The sequence below is a fragment of the Anopheles merus genome, chromosome 3R (assembly GCF_017562075.2).
Source record: "Anopheles merus strain MAF chromosome 3R, AmerM5.1, whole genome shotgun sequence".
Lineage (NCBI taxonomy): Eukaryota > Metazoa > Arthropoda > Insecta > Diptera > Culicidae > Anopheles > Anopheles merus.
In genome coordinates this window covers 30595731-30618619 of record NC_054084.1, presented here as the reverse complement: position 1 = coordinate 30618619, position 22889 = coordinate 30595731, and the positions used below count along the sequence as shown (strand labels likewise).

Genomic DNA, 22889 nt, shown 5'->3' with positions numbered 1-22889 from the left:
AAAGAGAACCGAAAATTTAATTCACCATCAGGCCACCATCATCCTTGGCGTGGGCAAAGCGTCCGAAATTAAGTTACCTTTTCTCCCTACTGTACTTCTCTCTCCCCTTGCTCTGGTGCGTTTATGGAACACTATCTTTAAATCGTTCGTTTAACTTAAGCACAGGCACGAGTCAATCCTGCCATGTACGGTTCTTGTACCATACCGGCAGGGGTGAGTGCCAAGCAATTTTCGTTATTAAACCTAATTATGCAGTACCCCTTTGCAATGCTGGTTGGTTATCTTTAATCTCAGATTTCGGTACTTTCGACCCAACTTTCGAGTGTACCGTTACATCCGTTGAGGACTGCAATTAAACTGCATCACACCTTGCAGGGCTTCACAAGGATGGTGATCTCTTCCCCTTATTTGCTTTTATTTTCGGTTGTTTCAGTTTATGGTCAATTTTTAGCATGTCTGGGAGAGGTTAAAATAATACATTTTTTTCTTCTAATTGTAACTCAAAAATGTTCATCATTTTCTTACACAATGTACAATGTCTGGTTTAAAGATTGAAAACAATTTTTATGGACTATACATAAGTTCGGGCGCATTTAGTACAGGGGTCGTCAATTATTTATTTTCCTTTGGTGGAATGACGAAGGATTTCTTTTCCTTCTTCTTCTTCTTCTTTTGGCTCAACAACCGATGCCGGTCAAGGCCTGCCAACCCACTTGTGGGGTTGGCTTTCAGTGACTTATTGATTTCCCCCCATAGCAGGATAGTCAGTCCTACGTATGGCGGCACGGTCTATTTGGGGCTTGAACCCATGACGGGCATGTTGTTAAGTCGTACGAGTTGACGACTGTACCATGAGACCGGCTTAATTTCTTTTCCACTACTAGTAATTCCGCTACGGTGGAAGCTTACATTGCTTGTAAGCTCCAAACATGGTAATTTTTACAACAAAAAGTGCGTTTTTGCAGGGAGAGCTCTGCTTCTGAAAGTATGGAGCAGCATTTTCGATGGCTACATCAGCGGCCCTACCAATAAATAATCCATACCTCCATAGGCGTGACGTACAGATAGGTGAACGCACTTTTGAACTCGTCCTAGTATTAACCTATCTTGGGTCAAAGGTCAGCAACGACAATAGAATACAATAGAACCGTTCATTCTTCTTCTTCTTCTTTTGGCTCAACAGCCGTTGTAAGGCCTACCTGTAGCACTTGTAGGGGTAGCTCTCTTTCAGTGACTTATGGATTACTTCTCCTCATAGCAGGATGGTGGTGATAGTCAATCCTACCTCGTATAGCGGCAGGGTCCATTTGGGACTCGAGAACCCATGACGGGCATGTTGTTAAGTCGTACGAGTTAACGACTATACCACGAGACCGGTCATTTTACACCCTGGAAAATCAGTTCACCTCAACGAACCTGTCGCGATGGACGAAGCCTGGGACTACATAGCACCTATATGGTACCGGTACTCACATGCGCCTCTGAGACATGGACACTGTCCAAATCTGACGAAACCCTCTTAACCGCATTCGAGAGGAAGATGCTCAGAAGGATACTTGGCCCCGTATTTGTGGAAGGACAATGGAGGAGCCGTTATAATGAGGAGCTATAATCAAGGAAATTTGTCCGAAAAGTGTAAAACTGAGTCTCATAAGGGGATTGCTGAAGAAGCGACGAACCCCGTTATTTTCGCTTTATAAGAATTGCTCCTAGGATATCCTCAAAAAAGTACTGGGAAAACACTGAAAATGGACGTGTTAACCCTCGGCTGTGTCCTTTGGATTATTGTCTGTTCTAGTCGGATGGAACATGATCCGGCCGACCTGGACGTCTTTAATTACAGTGGAGCGCCGTTTATCCGGGCTCATCGGGACTTGACCTCGCTCGGATATGCAATAACATGGTAAATTAATCAAATAATATATTTTATCACAAACTCATGATTAGTAAAAAAATCTTATTTTTTGATAAAAATAGCCCAGTTTTTATTAACTTCATGTTTTTCCAATTTGAAATTAGCCATGAATTTTTGTGTTTTTTGTTCTGGCATTGTGCTCTTATAACCGTTTTTTTTTTTTTCAAATATCCTCCTCATAACGCAATGTCACCTTTGTATTGAAAACCTGTCACCTGTCATTTCTAAACAGCACGGATAAACGGACAGCCGGATAAAAGGTACGCGGATAAACGGCGCTCCACTGTATAATAAGGTGAATAAACAGACCGTTGCCAGGATAGAGACACAGCCAATCTGGTTGCGCGATAAAAGCCGTAAATTACCAAATAGATAGGAAAATGTAGTATTAAAAGATAGAAAAAACTTTAAACAAAAATTAAATGTATTTATCAAATTGTCACAAAAAACTTCAATTTTCGCAAAGAACAACAAAAGACTGACTATCCGGCTGCGTAGTACTGAATAAGTGTCGAACGCCTGTACCGGCCGGCATGTTCGCGTAGGACGTTAGAAGCCAAGTAGAATAAGAAAAAGCAATTTAAGCTGTTAAACTACTTTCTAATGCATCTGTGGAATTCTGTTTGAAGAAGAAAAGGCTTCATAATTTACGGTATACATTTTAAAAATGACTTTTCTATCATCCACCTCCATTAAATGTCTCATCCTAATCGCCCGCACGAGCCAACGATAGCGAACTGGTGAACTCTTTCCCCTTCATCACTCTCCTCTAGTGATTATCGTGGTTTTGTTTGGCCCTGATGCACCATTTGTCTGACACGGTGTGACAGGTTGTTATTACGCTTTATTACGCTCCGCTTTAATCGTTTGGCCGTCCATCCAAAATAATGAACCTGCGTGGAAGCCGCGATTGCAGCAATTTCCCTGTACTCGCACACATCCACAAAGTCGCTTAAGTAGCGCCACGTGACCATGTCAGCTTCTCGAGATGCTTCTCACTCCCCGTGCGCAGATAATACAAAAAATACAAAAAATCGGTGTCGAAATCAAGCCGTGCAGGCGGAAGTGAATCAATACAGACACACACATGAGTTTCCTCTTTTATAAACAAAGTGAAAACGGAAGTGGAAGCGCGGGGAGGTATGCTCCCACAGCCAGCAACCGGACGCGCCCCTGCCACGTGAACCTAATTTCAATCAATTAGTCTGTTTACATGACGTTTATCGGTGGTCGGATCGAACTGAACGGGCTCGGAAGGAGGGCGGTGGCCGCACCATGCTGTGATGCTGGGAAGTGGCAGTTCCCAGTTTTACCAAGTGGCAGGCAGAAAGCGGATTTATGCTTTGCGTCTTACGCGGGCACATGCCTCTTGCCTTTTTGGTTGGATCAAGTTTCGTCCTGGCCAAACGGGCAGGACAGGACTCCCTTAGCATTTTTTAAAAGATGTTGCCATTTTTTATCCACTACACTGCGGAGAAGGCGGTTCCGGTAACTGGCGTAACCGGAGACACGCTGGCTGTGTGCGCACCGTTGCGTGCGTGTCGCGTTGCGTTGCGTCCCATTGTCGGTTAATTATGCGGATTATGGTGCGCTGATTTGGTGGCGCGTCCTTTTTCCATACTTTTTTATTTCTTCCACTTCACTTTCGGTGCAAAAGGAGGGTGTGTGTGTGTGTGTGTGTGTGTGTGTGTGTGTGTGTGTGTGTGTGTGTGTGTGTGATGGTGTTTGGTATTTCTATGTGTGCTGATTTTGCCTGTTTGTTTAATTTCATTCTTTTCACCCTTAAAGCGCCGTCAATTGGCCGGGTGGCGGTGGTCTCCTGGGGTTTTATTTTCTTCTCCACTTCCAAACGTATGTTTTATGGTCGGAGTTGATTTTTTTTGGTTTGTACGTTTTTTCTCACGCTTTTCGGTGATGAACGTTTGTCGTTTGCGTCCAAATGTTGAACCCAAATGCATATTTTAGTTTGCAAAAAGGTTCCAAAAAAAACGGCTCCCTTTTGGTGGGATGTGGTAGAAGTATGGGCGGATGGCAATATGCAACACGTTTAGAATATTAAGAGCGGTCTAATGGACCGTATTGTCCTCTCTTTAACACCTACCCACGGCCCTGGCCATAATGGAATGAAATGCACACAATCATATTTATTTGAATATGTTTTGCTCATTCATTTCTATCTTGAACTCAATACAACTAGAGAATCATACTTATCTAGTTATTTTTGCAACTGAAATTGTCCCAGCCATATTTTAGTGAGTTGAGCAGCAACAAAATGAAATAGAAGATTTTAATCTAAATATTAAGAAGGAAAAAGAGCAAAAAAAACGAGGAAAAATAATTCCTGATTATTATTTCAGTTTTAAAATCCAGCTAAAAAGATCGTCCTTGCATAAAATAACAAAAATTAAATGGTTTTTTCCAAAAAATAGGTTAACAAAATTTTAGTTATTTTCCTTTCTCAGCAAAACGCCATTAAAATTAAACAGCACGGTAGATTAATTACTAAAGACAGACTGGTTTTTACAAGATTTTTTATTTTTCAATTTATAAATATTATATTTTGATGTTTCTGCATTCCTTTATTACTTACAAAAAAGGAAATGTTTAATTCATTCACATTTTATGGATTTAACGCTTAATTTGAATGTAGCGTCGCTTGGCCTCCTTCGATATCCTCCCATAGTAACGCGACACCTTTTTCTGAGGTTTATGCATGTGTTTGCGGAAATTCCTTGTTGAAAAAAAAAGATGCACACACACATAGGAAATCAGACACACAAAAAGACGCACTTCCGAAAAGACAAAAACCGTCTTCACACGAGAAAGAGAGAGGGGAAGAGACACACATTTGCAAGCGCAATCGAATCGAAATGGCTTTTCAAATTCAATAACAACCCTCCAAGAACGAGCAGCAGTCCTCCTTAATCTTGCGCTCAAGTGTAGTTTCGCCATCTTTTTTATTTCCTTTGTATAACAACAAAAAAAAAGCAAAAAAAAAAATAGATAAGGAAAAGCCTACTACAAAGACAACGACAACAACAACAACGACAGTGAGGACGCTAAAGGAAGTATAAAGTGGGCCAGGAAGGAAACGTTCAGCTCAAAAGCGACTCAACTTTCGCCGGTTTGCTGGTGCTCTTTGTCGCCGGTTTGAAGCATTTTGTGGCCGCTTGCCAGCCATGCTATCCACTGGAAGTCATCCTCCAGTTTCTACTGCAAAGGGGACGAAGAAAGTGAGAGAAAGAGCAGAAGGAGAAAATATTGATTCCACCTCACCGGAAGGACCAAAACTGCGGGGTCGGAGGAAATGCTTTTGTCCCTCACGAGAGAGACGCACGGATGGGAAGGTGCGGAAGGGAATCAATCAGGAGCTTGTTAGTGCAAATTTAATGGAGAGTTTAGCCGGCGAAATCAACTGATAATGGAGGGGAAAGTGTAGCAAGATGTTGCGGTATAAATGAGATTATTTCAACACACAGCCCTCCAGCTACAGCTAAGGGCCAAGTGCCGTGGAATCTGTGCCCATTGAAGGGGGACATTGAGATGTACATAAACGATGTTCCCCGATTCGAATCGAATTCATTGCAATACAATCAAATGCCGGGAAAACAACAAATCAGCAATCAATACACACGCACACACACACACAACTAGCAATCGAATTAATTGCAACAATTTGAAACACGAAAGAATTAATTACAAATGATTAAATAATTCATTTTACATGTTGATAGTTGCTTTTTTGCTCCCAGGGACCACTTCAAAATGTCCAGATGTCGGACAAGATATAATTAAAATCACAACCCTTCAACTTGCACAAACTACCAGCTATCCTTCATAAACAGCTCATTGTTGTGCCTTTACCATCGTCCCCCGTTTTGAGAACGGCGTGTAATCCGATTTCCACCAAAGGAACGACTCTACCCACCAAATGTTGACATTTATCGACTTTTGGCACGGTTGAAGAATTGATTTTACATCCCTATCAACCTATGGTGAAGGTGACAACACAGCAGGTGTCGGTGTGTGTGTCCCAGGTGATGTAAGGTGAAGGTGTTGGCAGCCACACCAAGGCAACACAGGATGTTCCTGGCGGCTATTTTGTAAAGCACCGCGGGAAAGCCAAAGCAATAAATGGCGGATAATGCCGCGTAAAGAACATAACCCGACCGTGGAATTCATGAAAGGGGAGGGAGTAGTGGAAAGCAATCCTGTCGGTTACTTAGGTGACTGCCGTTCTGACTCCTTCTGGAACTGTGGCGAAAAGAGACTGCGCTTATGTACTCAGAACTAGACAGATGAGCTGATGAATGAATGGATTGAAGGTGTGTTGCCATGGGAAGTGCAAATTCTCTTCACATTTTGAGCGTAATTTAGTCAGGAAAAAAGAAAGGATAGAATACAGTGGCTGCAATGCTTCTAAGTGCATCCTCATGGCTTAGATAATTTTAAGTATCTATCGGATAAAAGTTTGGGGTTGTGACATTGCATTATTTTTTATAGATCAACTAAAGAATAAGTACCACAAAAATGTCTTTATAACTGAATTTTTGTTTGCTTTTGGGGCATTGGGCATTGGCATCCATGCAATGGGGCAACTTTATTAATAGAATAGGTCCTACTTTACTTTTCAGAAGTTATAGCCTATGTCTGGGGAATGTCTAGGGTCTACATCAATTACACACATTGTGTAATTTCCTCACTAGATCACCAAAGATTTGGAAATAAAATTTGAGCATTATATTCAAATAATATCAATATTTTTCTCAGAAATGCGTGTGTATTTCTAGGAATATCTAAAAAAAAAAAGCAACTATCAACATTTCTAGGAATATCTTGCACTGCCCCGGGCAAAAATAGAGCCATCAGCGACAACGTTAAAATATTATTCGTTTGTTGCCGTTACAACACATCAATTGAAACATTGTTGGTGCCGTGACCAGGAGTAAGCTACGCAAGCACCTCACACACGAGCCGCCATTCCTTCCCTTCCAGTTCTGAATCACTCTGGCTCGTGCGTTATCAACATCGTCATCAAAGCGCGAAAGCATTAACCACTCTCACAGTCGCGATGTGTGCAATACAATACAATATGGCCTGTCTGCAATGAAGGCAACAACAACAACAAAACCCCCGAAAACCCCTTTTTGCCCCGTTCACGAAACGCTTAATTACGCCTTCATTGATCGTATCGAAATTTAATAACAATATTTACATGTACAGCGTGCGCATCATCCCCGCCACTTCCGGCGATACCCATCTTTCGCTCCCAAGAGTCAATCCCCTCTTAATTCCACCCTGGTTCCGTGTGTCGCGTCCTTTATTAACGTGATCCCAGTAATTTTTGGGCCTCACGCCTCGGAAAAAGTCAAAAAGGGTCGCTGAAAAACCTCTTGCTAACTTCATCCGTCCACCCCATCCATCCAGGCGATCCCGCGTGTGGAAGTGTGGCACGAACCTTTTGGTGCAATAAATCCAATCAATTTTGCCGCTCTATTCGGTGGCATTTTCCGCGCCGCCACCGAATCTTGTCTTGTCGAGCGGCCACTTTTAGCGCGCGCTTGTGCGATGATTTCGGTGACGCACGTAGGACATTTTTATTTCGGGTGTTTTAGCTCTCTTTTGCTCAAACGTGTGTTTTGTCGGTGTGTTTGAAGTTAAAGTGCTATCTAAATTGTCAATCTACCGTGCGGAGAAGGGGCCCCACCACTCTCGTTGTCCGGAGTAATGGGCACGGTAAGCTCGAAACGCCCCGCTGAAAGGGATGATAGCATTGCATTAGTGTTTGGCTGTTTTTTTTTTGTTCCTGTTCAGCTAATGGCTCTATATTTGAGGAGCAGTGACAGTATGCTAAATTTACCTTTTATACACCAATAACAGAAAAAACACGGTGAAATAATGAATTTAAAAGTGTTTCAAAGAGTATAACTTTAAAAGCTGATATTTAAACAAACCTTTTTAATTCAATCAATACATTTAATTGCAATAATTAAACTCAATGAAACTCACGCCTACCGTCCGTTCGTTTGTGATGTTATCGAACTAAATTTGCCCGCCCAAACACTCACGTGCCATTTAGGGCAAAATGTGATGCTTCAGCCCCCGGGAACCCATTGCCAACTGTGTTTCCCCCTATGCTTTGACATCTCGCATTAGAACGCATTCCAATCGCAGTCAGCCGTTGGCTGATCGTTGCTACGGAGATAAGTGTTATGCAACTTTGTTGTTGTTGTAGTTGGCATTGTGCCTGTATCCCCGTGCTAAGAGCAACAATTATCGTTTGGTGCGTTGACATTTCCCGGATATTACAACAGCACTGCAATCATCCCTTTAACCCAGTTGTCTTGTTGTACCATAAAAGGAGCGCAGAGAACGGTTTGCAACTGATTGGGAACAGGTTAAATAGCTCATTCTCATAACGTGTGCGCTGATTTAAATATCACATTTTTCGTAGGGCAACATCGCATTATTGCATGTGATTCTGGAAGCGATAAGTGGCGAAGCGGAAGCACAAAGAACAAAAGCGTCCGGTTGACACCGAGTTGGCACCAAGAGCGTGCGATGCCCCTGTCCCTTTGTGAGTTACTCGAGAAGAGCGGTATGCAGAAGCGCCCGGCAGAAGATGAGGGTCTATTTAACCTTCGAACAAAGGATATCAACGGTAAGAGCGTGTGTACGTGTATGTGTGTGTGTGTGTGTCTGTTTGCGTAATTTTATCGCTCTTTCAACACTTCAGAGCTGTCCGAATAATAATTGTACAGCATTAGTTGTGTAATCATTAGGAAAATCGGAAGATAGAACATTATCAGATATAATTTGTCGAAGCAGTATTTGCCCCAGATATATAGAATCCGTCCTGCAAAAGGCTTCACTTACAAGACACCCGGGCAGCAGAGCGACTTCTAATTGCAGCCGTCACGTTCTTCACATCTGACCTTTTGCAGCGCTAATATCCTGCTCTTAGCTTTCTTCCAGATATTTTCCCTCCAGCACGTCCCAACTAGGTCAGTGCCGTTCCATTCCAAAACTTCCTTCCCATAGACTCCTCAGCATTCCGTCTCATACCATTCCACCGTTAGCATAGCAACGCGGTAATGAGATGATGCTGGTACGTACCCATATTTGCTTCCCAGAGCCAATACGGCCTTCCGGGATGAGACACCACTCGAACCAGATGTTCCCAGGACAGCGCGCCGTCAACCAGGCCGGTGTTGACACTCTGGTGATGTTTGCAAATAACAACCAAAAGGTAGAACGTGCTTTCCCGGGAATGTTACCGTGAAGAAAGTGGGCAGAAAAGAGGGGAGGTTTGCTAATTAGTTACTTAAAGACTTTGTGACGCTATCCGGCCAAGCGCGTCGGTGTACGTGCTGGGAACGGTGTTTTTGATGGGGACGTTATGGAGGGAGCTTTTGCTGAAGTTGGTTCTGGTTAATATCGGTTTGATCGTATCTTGTAGGCAAGTTCTCACGGTTATGTAATTTCGTGCCGTTTTGTGATAAAAATAACGAAACTTCTTTACTTTCGGGTTACTTGGATGGATACATTTTTACGCCAAATTTTTCAAAGCATTGCTGCAGGGAATGATATCAGTAGTAGACTCAGGTACTGAATCAGAACAGGTACTGTATCAGCTTCTAGGCCGTTACAGGTTCATTCCTTGATTGAGATAGGTCCCCAGGCACAATATTCTTGCATTGGAGAAACGTAGGGATGAGATCCCATATCGGAATAAGCTTAGGATGAACTCCCAGCATCAGAACGCTGAGTACAGTATCATTTTGAGAACCTGGTATGGATTCAGGATTTGTTCCAAAACCGAGACGGATTCAAGACTAGTTCCAGGACCGATATTCTAGGACTAGTTCAGGACAAAGTCTAAGACCTTTATGGTTTCAGACCTTAGTAAGTTTGGGATTAGTTCCAGAACTTTACAGAATGGGTTTAAATGTGTTCCAGTATGGATACCACTAATCAGTTGTTTACCTCTAAAATCCACTAATACATTGTGCCAAGTTGCCAAGCTGTAACTTTGCTGTTAAATTGAAGTTTCTTATTTCTTACATTTAATTCGAAAGCCTACGACATTTCTAATCATTCTAAATAAAAATTCGTACATCTACCCTTCATCAGATTTGCATGTGCACGTGAATAATGTTCAATAAAATCGGTCCAACTTTTGCTGGTACGTCGTCTGCTCATCTCTCGAAGCTCCAAGTTCTCCCTTGAAATGGCGTCCAATTGGGATCCTCCAATCGAGTCTTCCGCAGAGTAATCCACACGTGCCGGTCCACCAGAGAGCCGGTACTACGCTCATAAAGTTTAATAATGCGCTCAATCAGCAGATGATTTGTGGTGGAAGGTCCTAAATGAATTACCCCTCCCCCCCCACCCCTCCCCCCCACCAGCCACCTCAGCATCTCGTCCGTTGGCACCGTCACATGGCAATATCTAACACACGGTACACACTCACGTCACATAAGCTTGTGGCAGGAGGCGAAGGCAGAAGAAAATAGCAAAACGAGCGTTCTATCACAAACGGCTGCAGCAGCGTACAGCATGCCATATCTTCATCAAATATAATTGGAACTAATGAGCGTGCACACACGCACACGCTCACCAAATCATTTACTGAGTCTTGGAGACTCTTTGCGAACCGTTTTTCCTCCCAGCAGTAGAAAACCCCGGAAAGATTGCAACGGAGGATGGCCGTTGGAGGAGCGATGTGACAAACGCGCGTGTCCCTCTCGTATCCTTGCAAACTCTGCGCATGCCCCCGTTGAACCCCGTCTGAAGCGGGGCAGTGGGTAGGTAGAGAGATTATCATCGCAAACCTTTTTTTCCAACGGCTTCAGTCATTTTCCGACATTTTCCACTATACACCGTGCGTTACATATATATATCCACGGGGCGTAGGGGTGTTATGTACATCGAACGGGAAACCAGTCCGCATAGCTCCGCCCAACACACTGAACTAGGGAAAAAGGTGTACTTTCCTTCACTATAGCGCGGGCATCTCACTCGCACACCGGAAGAGGAAGCGAAGGTAGGATGGTAAGTTAATCGGAGATGATTTGATGTAATTGAGCCGCCTTTTTAGCTATTTGCGATTTGCAATTAAAGGCATTGGAATAATTGTCCATTCCATTGGTTGTCTAACGAAGTGCTTCCGCTTCCTGGGTTTGTAGTTATTTCAACTTGTATAGTGGAAGATGACTGGAAAAGAGCTGTTTGTATGTTTAATTAGCAAGAGCAAGCTGTATAACAATAATTTGTATTTAATTTATTTTATTGAAGTTTTTCTCCTCTTTGGTTTTTGCACACTTTTCGACTAGAAATTGGGGTTTACGCTTAAAAGTTCACTTTCCCTTTTGTTTCTTTGGTATTTCTCCTATTCTGTGTCTGTAAATTAAACGTTTTTTAATGGTTTGTTCTTTCTTTTACGATTGTTTGCCATTTTTCTGTATTTTTATTGCCAATGGAAAGAATATCTAGTTTTTCTACATAAAATAAACTCACTTTCTAGAACCGATTCGAACCTTCTTGAACAAAACGCATTTCACATTGCATTTAAAAACACACAACCGTCCATTGGTTTTTGTTTGCCCCTTTTGCACCTGTTTTTTTTTTGTTTCAATCATTTTTAGTCCTTACGTCAGATAACCCTGATCGTCCCCTACAATGTCCACATCACTGCAGTCGGAATCACTGTCATTCATGAGCTCATCGTCACTTGACGGTGGCGTACGGTGGTGGTGGTGGTTGTGGTTGCCGCCGGACGGAGGCTGCCCTCCTAGCTGTGTCAGATGATGTGCGGCCAATAGATGATGATGGCCACCTTGATGTTGCTGCTGCTGCTGCTGATGATGAAGATGATGTGGATGATGAGGATGTGAATGATGATTGGGATGGAAGGGATGATGAAGCGAACCATTTCCACCCGGCCCTAGGGCGGCTGCTGCTGCCGTAGCTGCTGCGGCCGCCGCCGCCGCTGCTGCTGACCGTTTCACTAAGCTAAAGGAGGAGTGCATCGAGCCGCTACTGGCGCTGGGTAACGGCTTTAGCACACCACTCGCCGAGGACGAGGAGCCCGAGGAAGACGTGGAGCTTGGTGGTGGTTTGGCACCGCCGTGGGATAGACCGGTTGTGCCCTTGCCATTGCTGTAGGAGGTGAAGCTACTCCGCTCTGCCGGTGGTGGTCCCGACGACCCGGACGAGGAAGACGACGCGGTGGAAGTGGCCGAGCCGGACGAGGGCGCTGCCGGCGGTCCGTGTAGCCGGCTTGAGGTGGACGACAGGGAGGAGGAGGAAGAAGATGATGTGGATGAGTTGGTGCTGCTTCCGCCTGCAGTCGCTCCAGTGCCGCTAGAGCCGTTGTTATCTGTGTGAGAGGGGTGAAGTATTACTATTAGAATTAGCGACATGGAGGAATTACAATCAAACTTGGTTGAAATCGAAAATGATTTTCAAGTCAATTCAAATGAACCTGTGGTTGTATGGAGCTAATTCTACAATCAATCAAGTTAACGCCAGAAATCGATTAAGTCAGCTAGCGCCTAAACACATGCAATCTGCACATCAAAATCATCTTCTTTGTCGTCTGAAGCAACGAATAGAGGTAACTGAAAAGGCGTACGATGTATTTCCATAATTACAAAAACATTTAATTTCGTCCATATGAATTTCACAAACTTCAAAGTTCAATTTCAAACGTGGCGAAAATCATCTGACGGAGATAATCCGTAAGTAAAAAGATTTAATTATTCTGATGGAGTTAACATAACAATTGACAGTTTTTTTAATTACACACCTTGTAAAGAAAATGTGTAGTTCAACTTTAAAAAGTGATTTTAGGAATTTCCATGTATTACAAAATACAGGGTTTTTCAAGTCAGTTTCGAATGTATACGTTGTTTTTCACCGCATGCAAGAAGTTAATCCACTTGAATCTGATATTTCATTTCCATCATCATAATTTTTAATTTCTTCAGCATGACTTTCAACACGTCTCGAGCTAGATCGAGTTTGACAGTTCTTTGTGATGTGTTGAAAATCATGTGTAAGAACTGAAATTCCATTATGAAGCAAATACATCATTACAGCTGTTGAAAATAATTATGTGCACATTCAAAACTGAGTTGGAAAACCTCTTAAGCAGAAATCTTAATTTTACAGGGTTTTCCATGACAGTTTCGAATGTAAACATTGTTATTCACCGCATGCATAATGTTGATCCACATCGATCTGGAACTTCATTTCCATCATAATAAATTTTAATTTCTACAGCATAATTTTCAACACATCTCAAGCTGCATTGAGTTTGACAGTCCTTTGTTATGTGTTGAAAATCATGTGTTGAAACTGAAATTTCATTTTGAAACAAATAAACCATTTGACAGCGGTTGAAAACCATCTTGGATGTGGTGAATAACAATGATCTTTTGCATGGTTCCATTAGAAAATTAGTATAAAAATTCATTATACTATTATTCCAATATTAAAAGCACTAATTCAACACTTGAGAGATGATTTGCAACAGCACAGTTGTCATAAGTATATGACAGCTGTTGAAATACATCTCGCAAGCGTTGAAAAATAGTTTAACTTGATAGAAAATTATGTCTATCGATTGGGAAAATTAATCTGCAAATTATTTGGTTCACAAAACGTAATATTTCAGCCATAAATCCCCAAAACATAATCTACACCTTTACGGTGCCATCAATCAAAGCTTATACAAAAGCAACTACCTCCAAGAAGTCGACTTCACTGTGAAGCTTCCACTTCTGAGGGCAACGAGCATGTCAGGAATTTCCTTTCGATCCGCGCACTATACAGCGCTCATACACTTCTCCTTATTCTAGCGTGACCACTATATTGCATACCAGCGCATTGTTATATTCAGCGCAGCTTCGAAATAACACACCATACATCCCTTTCCACATACACACACACACAATAGCTCTCGACATGAAAGAGCCACACCGTCGTGGTGGAAAATGGTGGATAGCCCATTGTTCGTGACTTGAACTCGAGTCGAATTCAAGTACCCTCCAGTCTGCGCTTCTCATATCCTCCATAAATGCTCCATTGTGACCCGGGGGGGGGGGGGAGCAGAAGAACTGTCCATCCAGTTTTCCACAAACTAAACGGCTCTGTCTTGCTGAAGGAATTTTCATCAACAACGGAATTCTATCCACTCCACGACTAAAAATGAATATATACGGGAAGAACGAAGAGAGAGAGAGAGAGACAAGACGTCCCTATTCCTACTGACGATCCTTAATTTGGACAAGATGGACGTCTGCAACGTCTTTGCGTTTCTAGACACTGAAAACTTCTTAAAAGGTTTTTCAAAACCCTCTTCTGCTAGGAAAAATAACATCACACGCACACAAAAACACACACTCGAAGAAACCTGGTCCTTTAACCAATAACTTAGCCAACAGTCGCCATCATGAAAGCCATTCCTGACCAAGTCTCAATATGGCCGCTCTGTCGTCGCCTTCTTCGTCTTTTGGAGAAGGAGACGACATCTGCCAAGACGGGTTTCTTGCCGGTAATTGAGTTTGATTGCCATGAACCCTTTTTGCTGCACCCAGTAGGCTGAGTATCCTACTTCTTCTTTTTGAGCAAAGTGCGTTACCATGCGGCAACCCTCCTATCAAAGATCTCCATGCCTAATTTTATTAGACAAAGAAAGTTATCACATTTTTTCAAAAAAAAAAGAGAAATTGCTTCAAGCTGTTTTTCTCGAACTTTCGGTGCCGGTTCATTCGAATGCAGACCATTGTACCAAATTACTCTGCCACACTTTTCAACCCATTTAACTTGATTACAAGTTACACTCCGATGATGACGGGTGTTCGGTATTGTCACTTACCGGCAGCGTTGACCTCACGTCGCCGTAGCTGCTTCTTGTGCTTCATGCGACGGTTCTGGAACCAGGTTTTCACTTGCGTCTCGCTTAGCCCCAGTGCCGAGGCCAGTTCGACACGTTCGGGTGTCGATAAGTAGCTATCATTACGATAAAAGAGAACAAAAAACACACCAAAAATTAATATGAAATATGGTTCAAATCACCAACCACATGGACAAAGTTTGTCCGTTTATTTCATTATGTCCTCCAGCCTCCTTACCGTTGTGCTTCGAAGCGCTTCTCCAGCCCCGTAAGCTGCGGATCACTGAACACGGTGCGAGCTTTCCGGCGTCGGCAGTGACGCAGCGCACTCATGCCCATTCCCAACCCGAGGGCAATGTCGGGACAGCCGGCACCGGGAAAGAGTGGTGAGCTGGCAAATATTCCTGTTCCCAAAAACAAACCCCCAACAAACAACAGTGCACCGTTAGAGAGTGTCTCCATCATCATCATGTCCAAACATATGTTACGGGTGGAACTTTTTCGAGGTTGACGAGGAAATTTAATTATTGGGAAAAACAAATCACTCTCGCACACACACACATACCTTGCGAAAGAAAGTACGGATCGACCGTTTTGTAGCCAGTGGCCGATGGGGCAAGATAGGCGCCGAGTGCCATCTGCAGATAGCCCGGATCGCTGTACGGGTTGGTGGTGTACATGACGCCGGCCGACGGTCCGCTGGTGAACTGAACGGGACCGCCGGAACTGCTCACTGGAGGGGCTGGCGGTGCGGCAGGTGGCGGTGGTGGTGGATGCTGGATTCTGGGTGGTGGTACGGTCACAGGCGATGACTGCTGTGGGGTGCTTGGGTCCAAGTTTAGTTTGCTGGCAAATCTGAGGAAAGGCAAAGAAGGGGCTACATTAGCTGGAGGAGAATTTAAGGGGAAATTAAATTCATACATATGACTTTTGTTTTTGTATTTGTTTTTTTGTTTTAAATAATCAATCATTTCAAAATCAAGCAATACCATCTAGCTGCCCACCAGTGGCTTATGAAAGTTATTTTAAGTTATAAAAAAAAGATGCCAAATTCTAGCAAATTGCCAAACAAAAGTCTGATACACTTACTGAAATATTTAAATGATAGCTTAACTATAACTCCATAAAACTTTATAACACGCTGGTAATTTTCATTACATTCTTTTTGATTCTTTCTGTTGTTATCCATTCTTTCATTCAATTCTGATTTCGTTCTTTTCCTAAGTAATCGATCATCTTTCTTCTTTGGCACAGCACACCGTTGTCGTTCAAGACCAGACTAAAAACCACTCTTCTAGTAGGGCTTTTGACTGACTTTCTGTGACTTATTCATTACCCATAACAGAATAAATCAGTCCCCTACACGTTATTATATGGTCCAGTCCATTCCAGGCTTGAACTCATGACGGGCATGGTGTTGTTTAGTCGTTCGAGTTTACGACTGTGCCACGAGACCGGTCAAAGTAATCAATCCATTTTGTTTGATTTTGTAGATTAATATGGCTAGACGGGCTAGTTGCTTGAAACTTTATCCCAAAGTACAGTTCTCGCTCGGTAATCCGCACTTTTGACAACCAAATTCATAAGATGAAACAGCTTTCGGTCAAAATTAGTGCAATATGATGAAATGATAAATATCTTTCTATTTTTTTTAATTACATGCTTATTTGTATAATATGAAAATGTATGTAATGTAATAATTGTCTCATCAACTGAGACAAACACAAGAAATTAAAAAAAAAACACATCAAAAAGCCATTCGATAATGCGCACTCGATCAAGAGCGGATTGCCGAGCGTCAACTGTATTACATTTAAAATGTTTCATACCCTTTATTGTTTTAAAATTTTTCAAAAAAATATGTTCAGCATGTTGTAACATCATGTTTCTACTATTATCACTGCTTTCGTCTACTTTATCATAAATAAAACCTCTGTTATGTCTATCTATCTGCTCTTGAGTGTTTTAAATAAAAATAAAATTAAATTAAAAACTTTTTACTCATATTTCATTTGACTATGCTCTTTTCTTGTTTAGGAGAAGTCAAAATTATATTCAATGTGTGTCATTGTTCAGCTTTCAGGTAATTTTCCAATTGAACTTATCTAGCTGAAGTTTCCAGGTCAATTATTAATGCTGTGTTGTGAACTTTAGAATGAAATTTTTAATTGTTTTGCTCTCGTTGTATTTTCCTACAATGCTGTTTTTATAACTCTGTCTATTATTGTTTTCATATTTCTTTAACTAATAGCACAGTTTACCTTCAAACATGGATTGTTTTTTTTTTCACAGAATTGAGCTAACTTAGTTGTTGAGAAATGACACACCATTAGTCTTGACTTTTGACTGAGCGAAAATGCCTCTTCTTTTCTTTATCAACTTATTACAACACAACTCCCAGCAGGAACAAGTTTTCAAATGTTATCACTTTCTTATTTTGTAATTCTTACTCTATTCCTCACCTTTCCGAATGTAACACCGTCGCCTTCCGATACTGCTGCTCCTCACCGTTCCGAACCAATCCATTCCCATCCGGTCCGCCTGTTTTTCCACGCACTGCACCACCACCAACAACGTCACCGCTTGCTTTGGTACTATTTCCACCACTCTGACTTTGATTTCCACCACGCTGCGCACTGTCTCCCACTTCACTAAACTCACAAGAGCTCTTGCTACGCTCGTGACCGCTTGTAGCACCACTGGGCAGCACCACCTCGGCCAAAGTATCGTCCAGTTCCGATTCGTCACCGTCCGATTCGAGGGACCGTTGATCACCAGCACCGGGTGATGATGGAACCGTTCGCACCGAGCCTCCTCCCAAACGCTCCCGGGACGGACTGTTCGGATGTCCTACACTAGCAACACTACCACCACCACCACCGGCACCATCGTTCTGGAACAGTATGTCCTCGATCGAGAACGGTGTCTTGACGGCAATTGCTGTAGCGGAGGGCGATTTGCAGCGCGCACCGATTGCCGCCGGCAGTTGATCCTTCGTGCCGTAGCCGCCCGCACGTGCCAGATGTGCCTGGACGGACGATGCCATGCCACGGTGGTCGGCTGTGCACATTTGAAGTGAGTGGAAATTCGGAAAATTGATGCTCACAACTTCACACTTCAGCACTGTTTCCACCACTTACGAACCCACACACTGAACGAACAACCTTGTCAATCCGTCACCCCGTGCTGGATTGATGCGCTTTGCGCGCTTTGCATCCTTTTGCTACCGTTGCACACCGACGACTGACGGTTGAATGAGGAGTCGTCGTTTGTCCTGGCAGTCCCTCCTCGCACACGGGCATGTACCGGAAGAACCCATTATATACAGCGCAACCGGGCGGAGGGAAGCGAATCCTTAGGCGAATCATCATCCCCTTCCCGAGAAGCTGTGATTGACGATCCTTAAATGCGCTCTCTCACTCTCTCTCAATCTCTTTCTCTCTCTCTCTCGTTCTCACAGCTAGCTCTGAATAGGAGGAACCTAGGCTACTTTGATGGGCGAGAAAGAACCTTCCCTTCCATTTTACATGCTTTCGCTAATGAACCTCACTCAAATCTCTCCTCTTGCTTCGAACACAACTCCCCTTCTGGGTTTCCCTCCCTTGATCGCTTGACGAACAAATTGTCTGCTAAATTGTGGCAAAATTATGTTTTATCATTCCCATTTACGGCGGCGTCATCCTCTCCTTCTTCCCTACCAAAGCTATCGATGCTGCCCGATGACGACAGCTCCGTGTAAGTGTACATAGTAGACCGACTTGGCGACAAAATGGCGGCAAGTAGGCAAACGCATTAGCTAGCTATGGATGCCGAACTGTTGTTGCTTGGGGTTTGGAGTTTGGGGGAGGCTCTGCTACCCTTCCTGGCACACCTGCAACAAAATAACGATCTCTGGCTCTTACAACGTTGCCCACTGTTGCCCAATTAGCGGGGTCGTCCTGGTCGTCCTGTTCTGTTTGTTGGTGTACGCGGTACAAAGTTTACCCATTTGTGCAACGGGGGATAATGGAGCACGGCCTACTTACTGCAGCGCCGATGGAATGTTTGGTCCACCCCCCCCCCCCCCTTTCCCGGTTACTATAACCACAATGATGCTGCATTTATGGTGCAAATAGAGCAGTGTGAGTGCACCAGTGCGCACAGGGAGTATTGGATGGGTGGGTTTATTGGGCACAGTTTGCCCATAGATTACTGTCATCCCGATTACCATCCTCTCCTGTGGTTGTGGCATTTTTCGCATCCCGCCAACCCAAAAATAAGGGCAGAGCAAGGGGGCTAAATATTGTGTAACGGAATTAATTACATATCATTATAATTAACCACCGCGAAATAATGGTGGGAGCGCACGCCCGGCAGGACGACACTGGTGTGGTGGTTTAAAACATTTTACACGCGCACAGCTTGCTATCACGTTCGCGAAAATCGCGCGTGCCTGTGAGTGTGTGTGTGTGGGAAGGAAAATGAGTTGACTCCACCCGTGTTGTTGTTGCTGCTGGTAACGCTAATGAAAGGCGATGATTTTTAATGAGCTGATGAAAAGCCCGCTTATGGGCAGGTTTTGGATGCACTTTTGGCACGTGTGGTGGTTAAGTACAAAAATGGTGTTTATTAAAAGTTAATTGATTATCAACGTTTTTGGTGTAATTTTTAAATGAATTTGAACCAGTTATCAGCAACTGTCTATCAGCGTCTTTTCGAAACCAAATACTCTTTTCGAATTCGTTCAAAATAATAAATAATTAGTTGACTTATTACACACTGTCCTACTTAGTATAAATATCACTTTTTTAATCGCCCGGAGTCTTCCAGAGTTACCCCGAGTCGGAGTCATCCGGAGTCATTCGAAGACATTCAAAGTCGTCTGGAGTAATCCAAAGTCATCCGGAGTCATCCGGAGGCATTTGTAGTCGAATGAAGTCATCCGGAGTCGTCCTGAGCCTGAATGATTCGGAGTATTTGGAGGGGGAGTCATCCGTAGTCGGCCAAAATCATTTCATTTCGTAGTTTGATTTTCTCTTTTGCTTTGTACGTGTAGCGGAATTTGGGGCAAGTGTGCCATACGGGGCAAGAGTGCCACCAAGCATTTTTCCTTAAAAACTTTAATTTAATGATCAATTGTGTATACAGTTGGTTGCTTTCCAATGACTAGGTATTCTGAGCCTAATTTCATATAGACCAATCGATATTTCCCATTGTTTTAAACTGATTTATATTGAGTTTCAAAAGTGAGCAGAATATTATAATTTTTTAATCTAACCAAATAAGCTCTCAAAAATCGTGCGAACAATCAACCGAGAAAATATTTACACCACCGTATAGCTGAGAAAACGTGAAATTTTTTGTGGGTTTAGTTGAAAAAAAAATTTCTTTTTGTCACTGAAAAATTCAATTTCAAAAAAGTTACAACTTTTGGGGCAAGTGTGCCATCTCTGTTTGGGGCAAGTGTGCCATCTCTGTTTGGGGCAAGTGTGCCACCATCTTTCATAGGCGCGAGCTGTCAAAAATGTAAACATTGTTGTAGCGTGCTGCAGAATGGTGCGCTATTGTGAGCGGATTCCACCCCGGAAAAACAGAACAGTAACAAACCATATTGTGGTACAGTTGGTGGTCAAAAAGGGTTCATTGAGGACTAAATACATGTAGGAATACATATACTAGTGGTATAAACGTAATAATTTCCAATTATCTAAGAAACACGGTTATTTTAACCAGGTGGCCGTCTTGCCCCATACGAGTGGCACTCTTGCCCCATAGCCCAAAAAACAACGTCTTTTTGGACCCTTTTTAAAACGCTTCAAAAACTGTTTTGTTTGCACTTTTTTCAAGCGAAACTCATTTATAAGTGAGGAAATAGATGTAAAATGGTTATGAGATTTAGTGAGTTATAACTTGAAATGCTTAAGGTGGCACACTTGCCCCAAGTTCCGCTACATCTTAAATAGGCCTTTCTTGCTGAGAGTCGGTAGGAGTGCGAGTCGAAGATGTAATGTCTGACCATAAGACTATTACACCAGTCATTTCTCGACTCTGGTCGTCTCCGGATGAATCCGACTCAGGACTTCGGATGACTCAGGATGACTTCGGATCACTCCAGACGACTCCGGATGTCTTCGAATTGCTCTAGATGACTCCGACTCCGGGCGATTCCAACTGGATCCAGATAATGCTAAGGACCTATCGTCCGGAGTCGGTTCTGAAATTTGCGGAGTCAGATCGGAGTCAATTCCGGATTTTTGACAACTTTACCCATCACTAGTATGAACAGTATTTGCATTAGAAAACCTAGTACAAGAGAATGTGTTTTCTTTGCACATCGAAGGGCTCCCTAATTAAAGCATTGACTCATAACTGGAGGCACTACGCGGTCACATGAATGTAGGCCTGGTTGAAGAGTCGAGCAGGGGGTGTTGTATCAAATATTCTCGGTGTTCTGGTCGTCAAAAGTGAGTTGTAATTCGAAAGTGAGTGGGAGTCCAACACCAGCAAATGCAACTCTGAAATATTTCATCATTTAAATGCCGTACCCCATGCGGTCCACCGTGGAGACCACACTGAGCTCGCATAATGCACGCCATAATTATGTACCAATTAGCAGTTCAGAAATTTATTGCATGTTGCTGATGAAATTTAAATCCCCGGCTTCGTAGCTTGATAGCATTCTGCTTCCACACACACTTGGCAAATTCCACAATATATACTTTTCCTGTTTGATGGATTGTTTGAATGTTATTATAAAATTATTTAACGCTATTTAATATCTATAAAATAGCACTTTTACATTATTAATATGCATATAATTTAATTTTCCTGTAACTTGCAACAAACTACTTCATCTGCATGTTTCGCCTCAATCGATTAAGCTGTGTGACATTCTCCCTGATGGTTGTAAATCACCTGTTTATCAAAGGGAGCAAATCCATTCCACTACAGTCCTTCCCCTCCTTAGGGTGTTGTTCAGGATATGTTTTCAATTACTAACTTCCGGACCGTTGGGCTTCATCTCCAATGTCCTCTCCCCCGTTCCATGTTGCTTCGGTGATGAAAAGCTTGCACCGTGATTGAATGTTGTGAGCGGTAACCATAATAATAGCGAACAGAAGAAGAAAAAACTACCCCATAACCATCCAATAAGCACCATTCATTCCTTTCTCCACTTTCCACGCCAGCTTCCAGCGCTCACACCCATATACTAAGGTTCTCCCCACACCGTTCTTCTGCAACATTACGGCTAATGGCACAAAAACGAGGCACGCTCAAAACCGTAATGTTTCATTTTCACATTAAACCCACACCAAACGTGAAAATGCACCTTATGTACTATGTCACACAGTCCCGAAGAAGGTAGGAAACTGGAGCAAGTGGAAAAGAGTCCAGAAAATTGGATTCTGCGCACTGTAAAGTTTTCCATTTGACCAAGGGGAAGGTATATATAACGGTATTTTACTATTAAGTTGTGCATATTCTGCATTTGAAGTCCCTGCCAGGGCGTTACACTATGCAGCAAGACGGATAAAAGTGAATTTACTTCAAGCTGCAATTTGGAACGCATTTTAAATACACTTTTCTTTCAAACGAACCATTCAAGAGACTGCTGATGGGAACATCAATTCTTCAGACAAATATTTAAAAATTGGTCAATTTAGGAAGAAGCAGATCTGTTTAAAATGAAATAATAGTCAAAAATAAATGGTGTATTGTTCATCTATCCTGGAAAATTCTTTTCATCCATATTGCAATTGTGTTTATTTAATTTCCAATGCAACCGCGTAAGCTCCTCCTACTTTTTCCCCATGCACATATGCCAGTGCTGTGAGTCACGGAGGACATGGAAACGAGCTGGATTTTAAACATTCATAGTAATTTATCATGATTCTGTTAGTGTTTTGCATAGACAGACCACTGCCAATAATTTAGAAAAGTGGACTAGTAGCCCTATTGCAATGCTTGTTTTCTGACATATTAATGCTACAAATTGCCCGACTTGCTGTCGCACGTGAAAGCTTGGTCGTACCGCTCTTGCACATGTAGGCGTGTGCGTGTTTTTATAGGCATCTAACACACCCTCTCTCAAGT

The 22889-nt window shown here is 42.8% G+C and overlaps 1 protein-coding gene and 1 long non-coding RNA gene across 3 annotated transcripts; one reads left to right on the top strand and one right to left on the bottom strand.

The window, feature by feature from the left end:
• Window positions 1-8168: 8168 nt before the first annotated feature.
• Window positions 8169-10496, top strand: LOC121597647. Of its 2 annotated transcripts, XR_006005446.1 has the most exons (3): window positions 8169-8312; window positions 8370-8576; window positions 10049-10496. It is a non-coding gene; the product is annotated as an uncharacterized LOC121597647 (long non-coding RNA). The 2 variants fall into 2 exon arrangements; XR_006005447.1 differs by lacking the exon at window positions 10049-10496 and adding an exon at window positions 8677-9436 and having other exon boundaries at window positions 8169-8576.
• Window positions 10497-11191: 695 nt separating this feature from the next.
• Window positions 11192-18803, bottom strand: LOC121597646 (brain-specific homeobox protein-like). Its single transcript, XM_041923548.1, has 5 exons — window positions 17279-18803; window positions 15382-15671; window positions 15055-15220; window positions 14799-14932; window positions 11192-12296 (listed from the first exon to the last, which is right to left on the bottom strand). The coding sequence occupies exons 1-5, from the start codon at window positions 17884-17886 to the stop codon at window positions 11566-11568; spliced, it is 1929 nt and encodes a 642-aa protein (XP_041779482.1). The 5' UTR covers window positions 17887-18803; the 3' UTR covers window positions 11192-11565.
• Between the last annotated feature and the right edge of the window lie 4086 nt (window positions 18804-22889).

Coding starts and splice junctions, on each gene's coding strand:
- LOC121597646 (XM_041923548.1), bottom strand. CDS start 17,886: ATGTGCACAGCCGACCACCGTGGCATGGCATCGTCCGTCCAGGCACAT. Junction 14,933..15,054: donor AAGCGCTTCGAAGCACAACG/GTAAGGAGGCTG, acceptor TCGTAATGATAG/CTACTTATCGACACCCGAAC. Junction 12,297..14,798: donor ACGTGAGGTCAACGCTGCCG/GTAAGTGACAAT, acceptor CCTCTCACACAG/ATAACAACGGCTCTAGCGGC.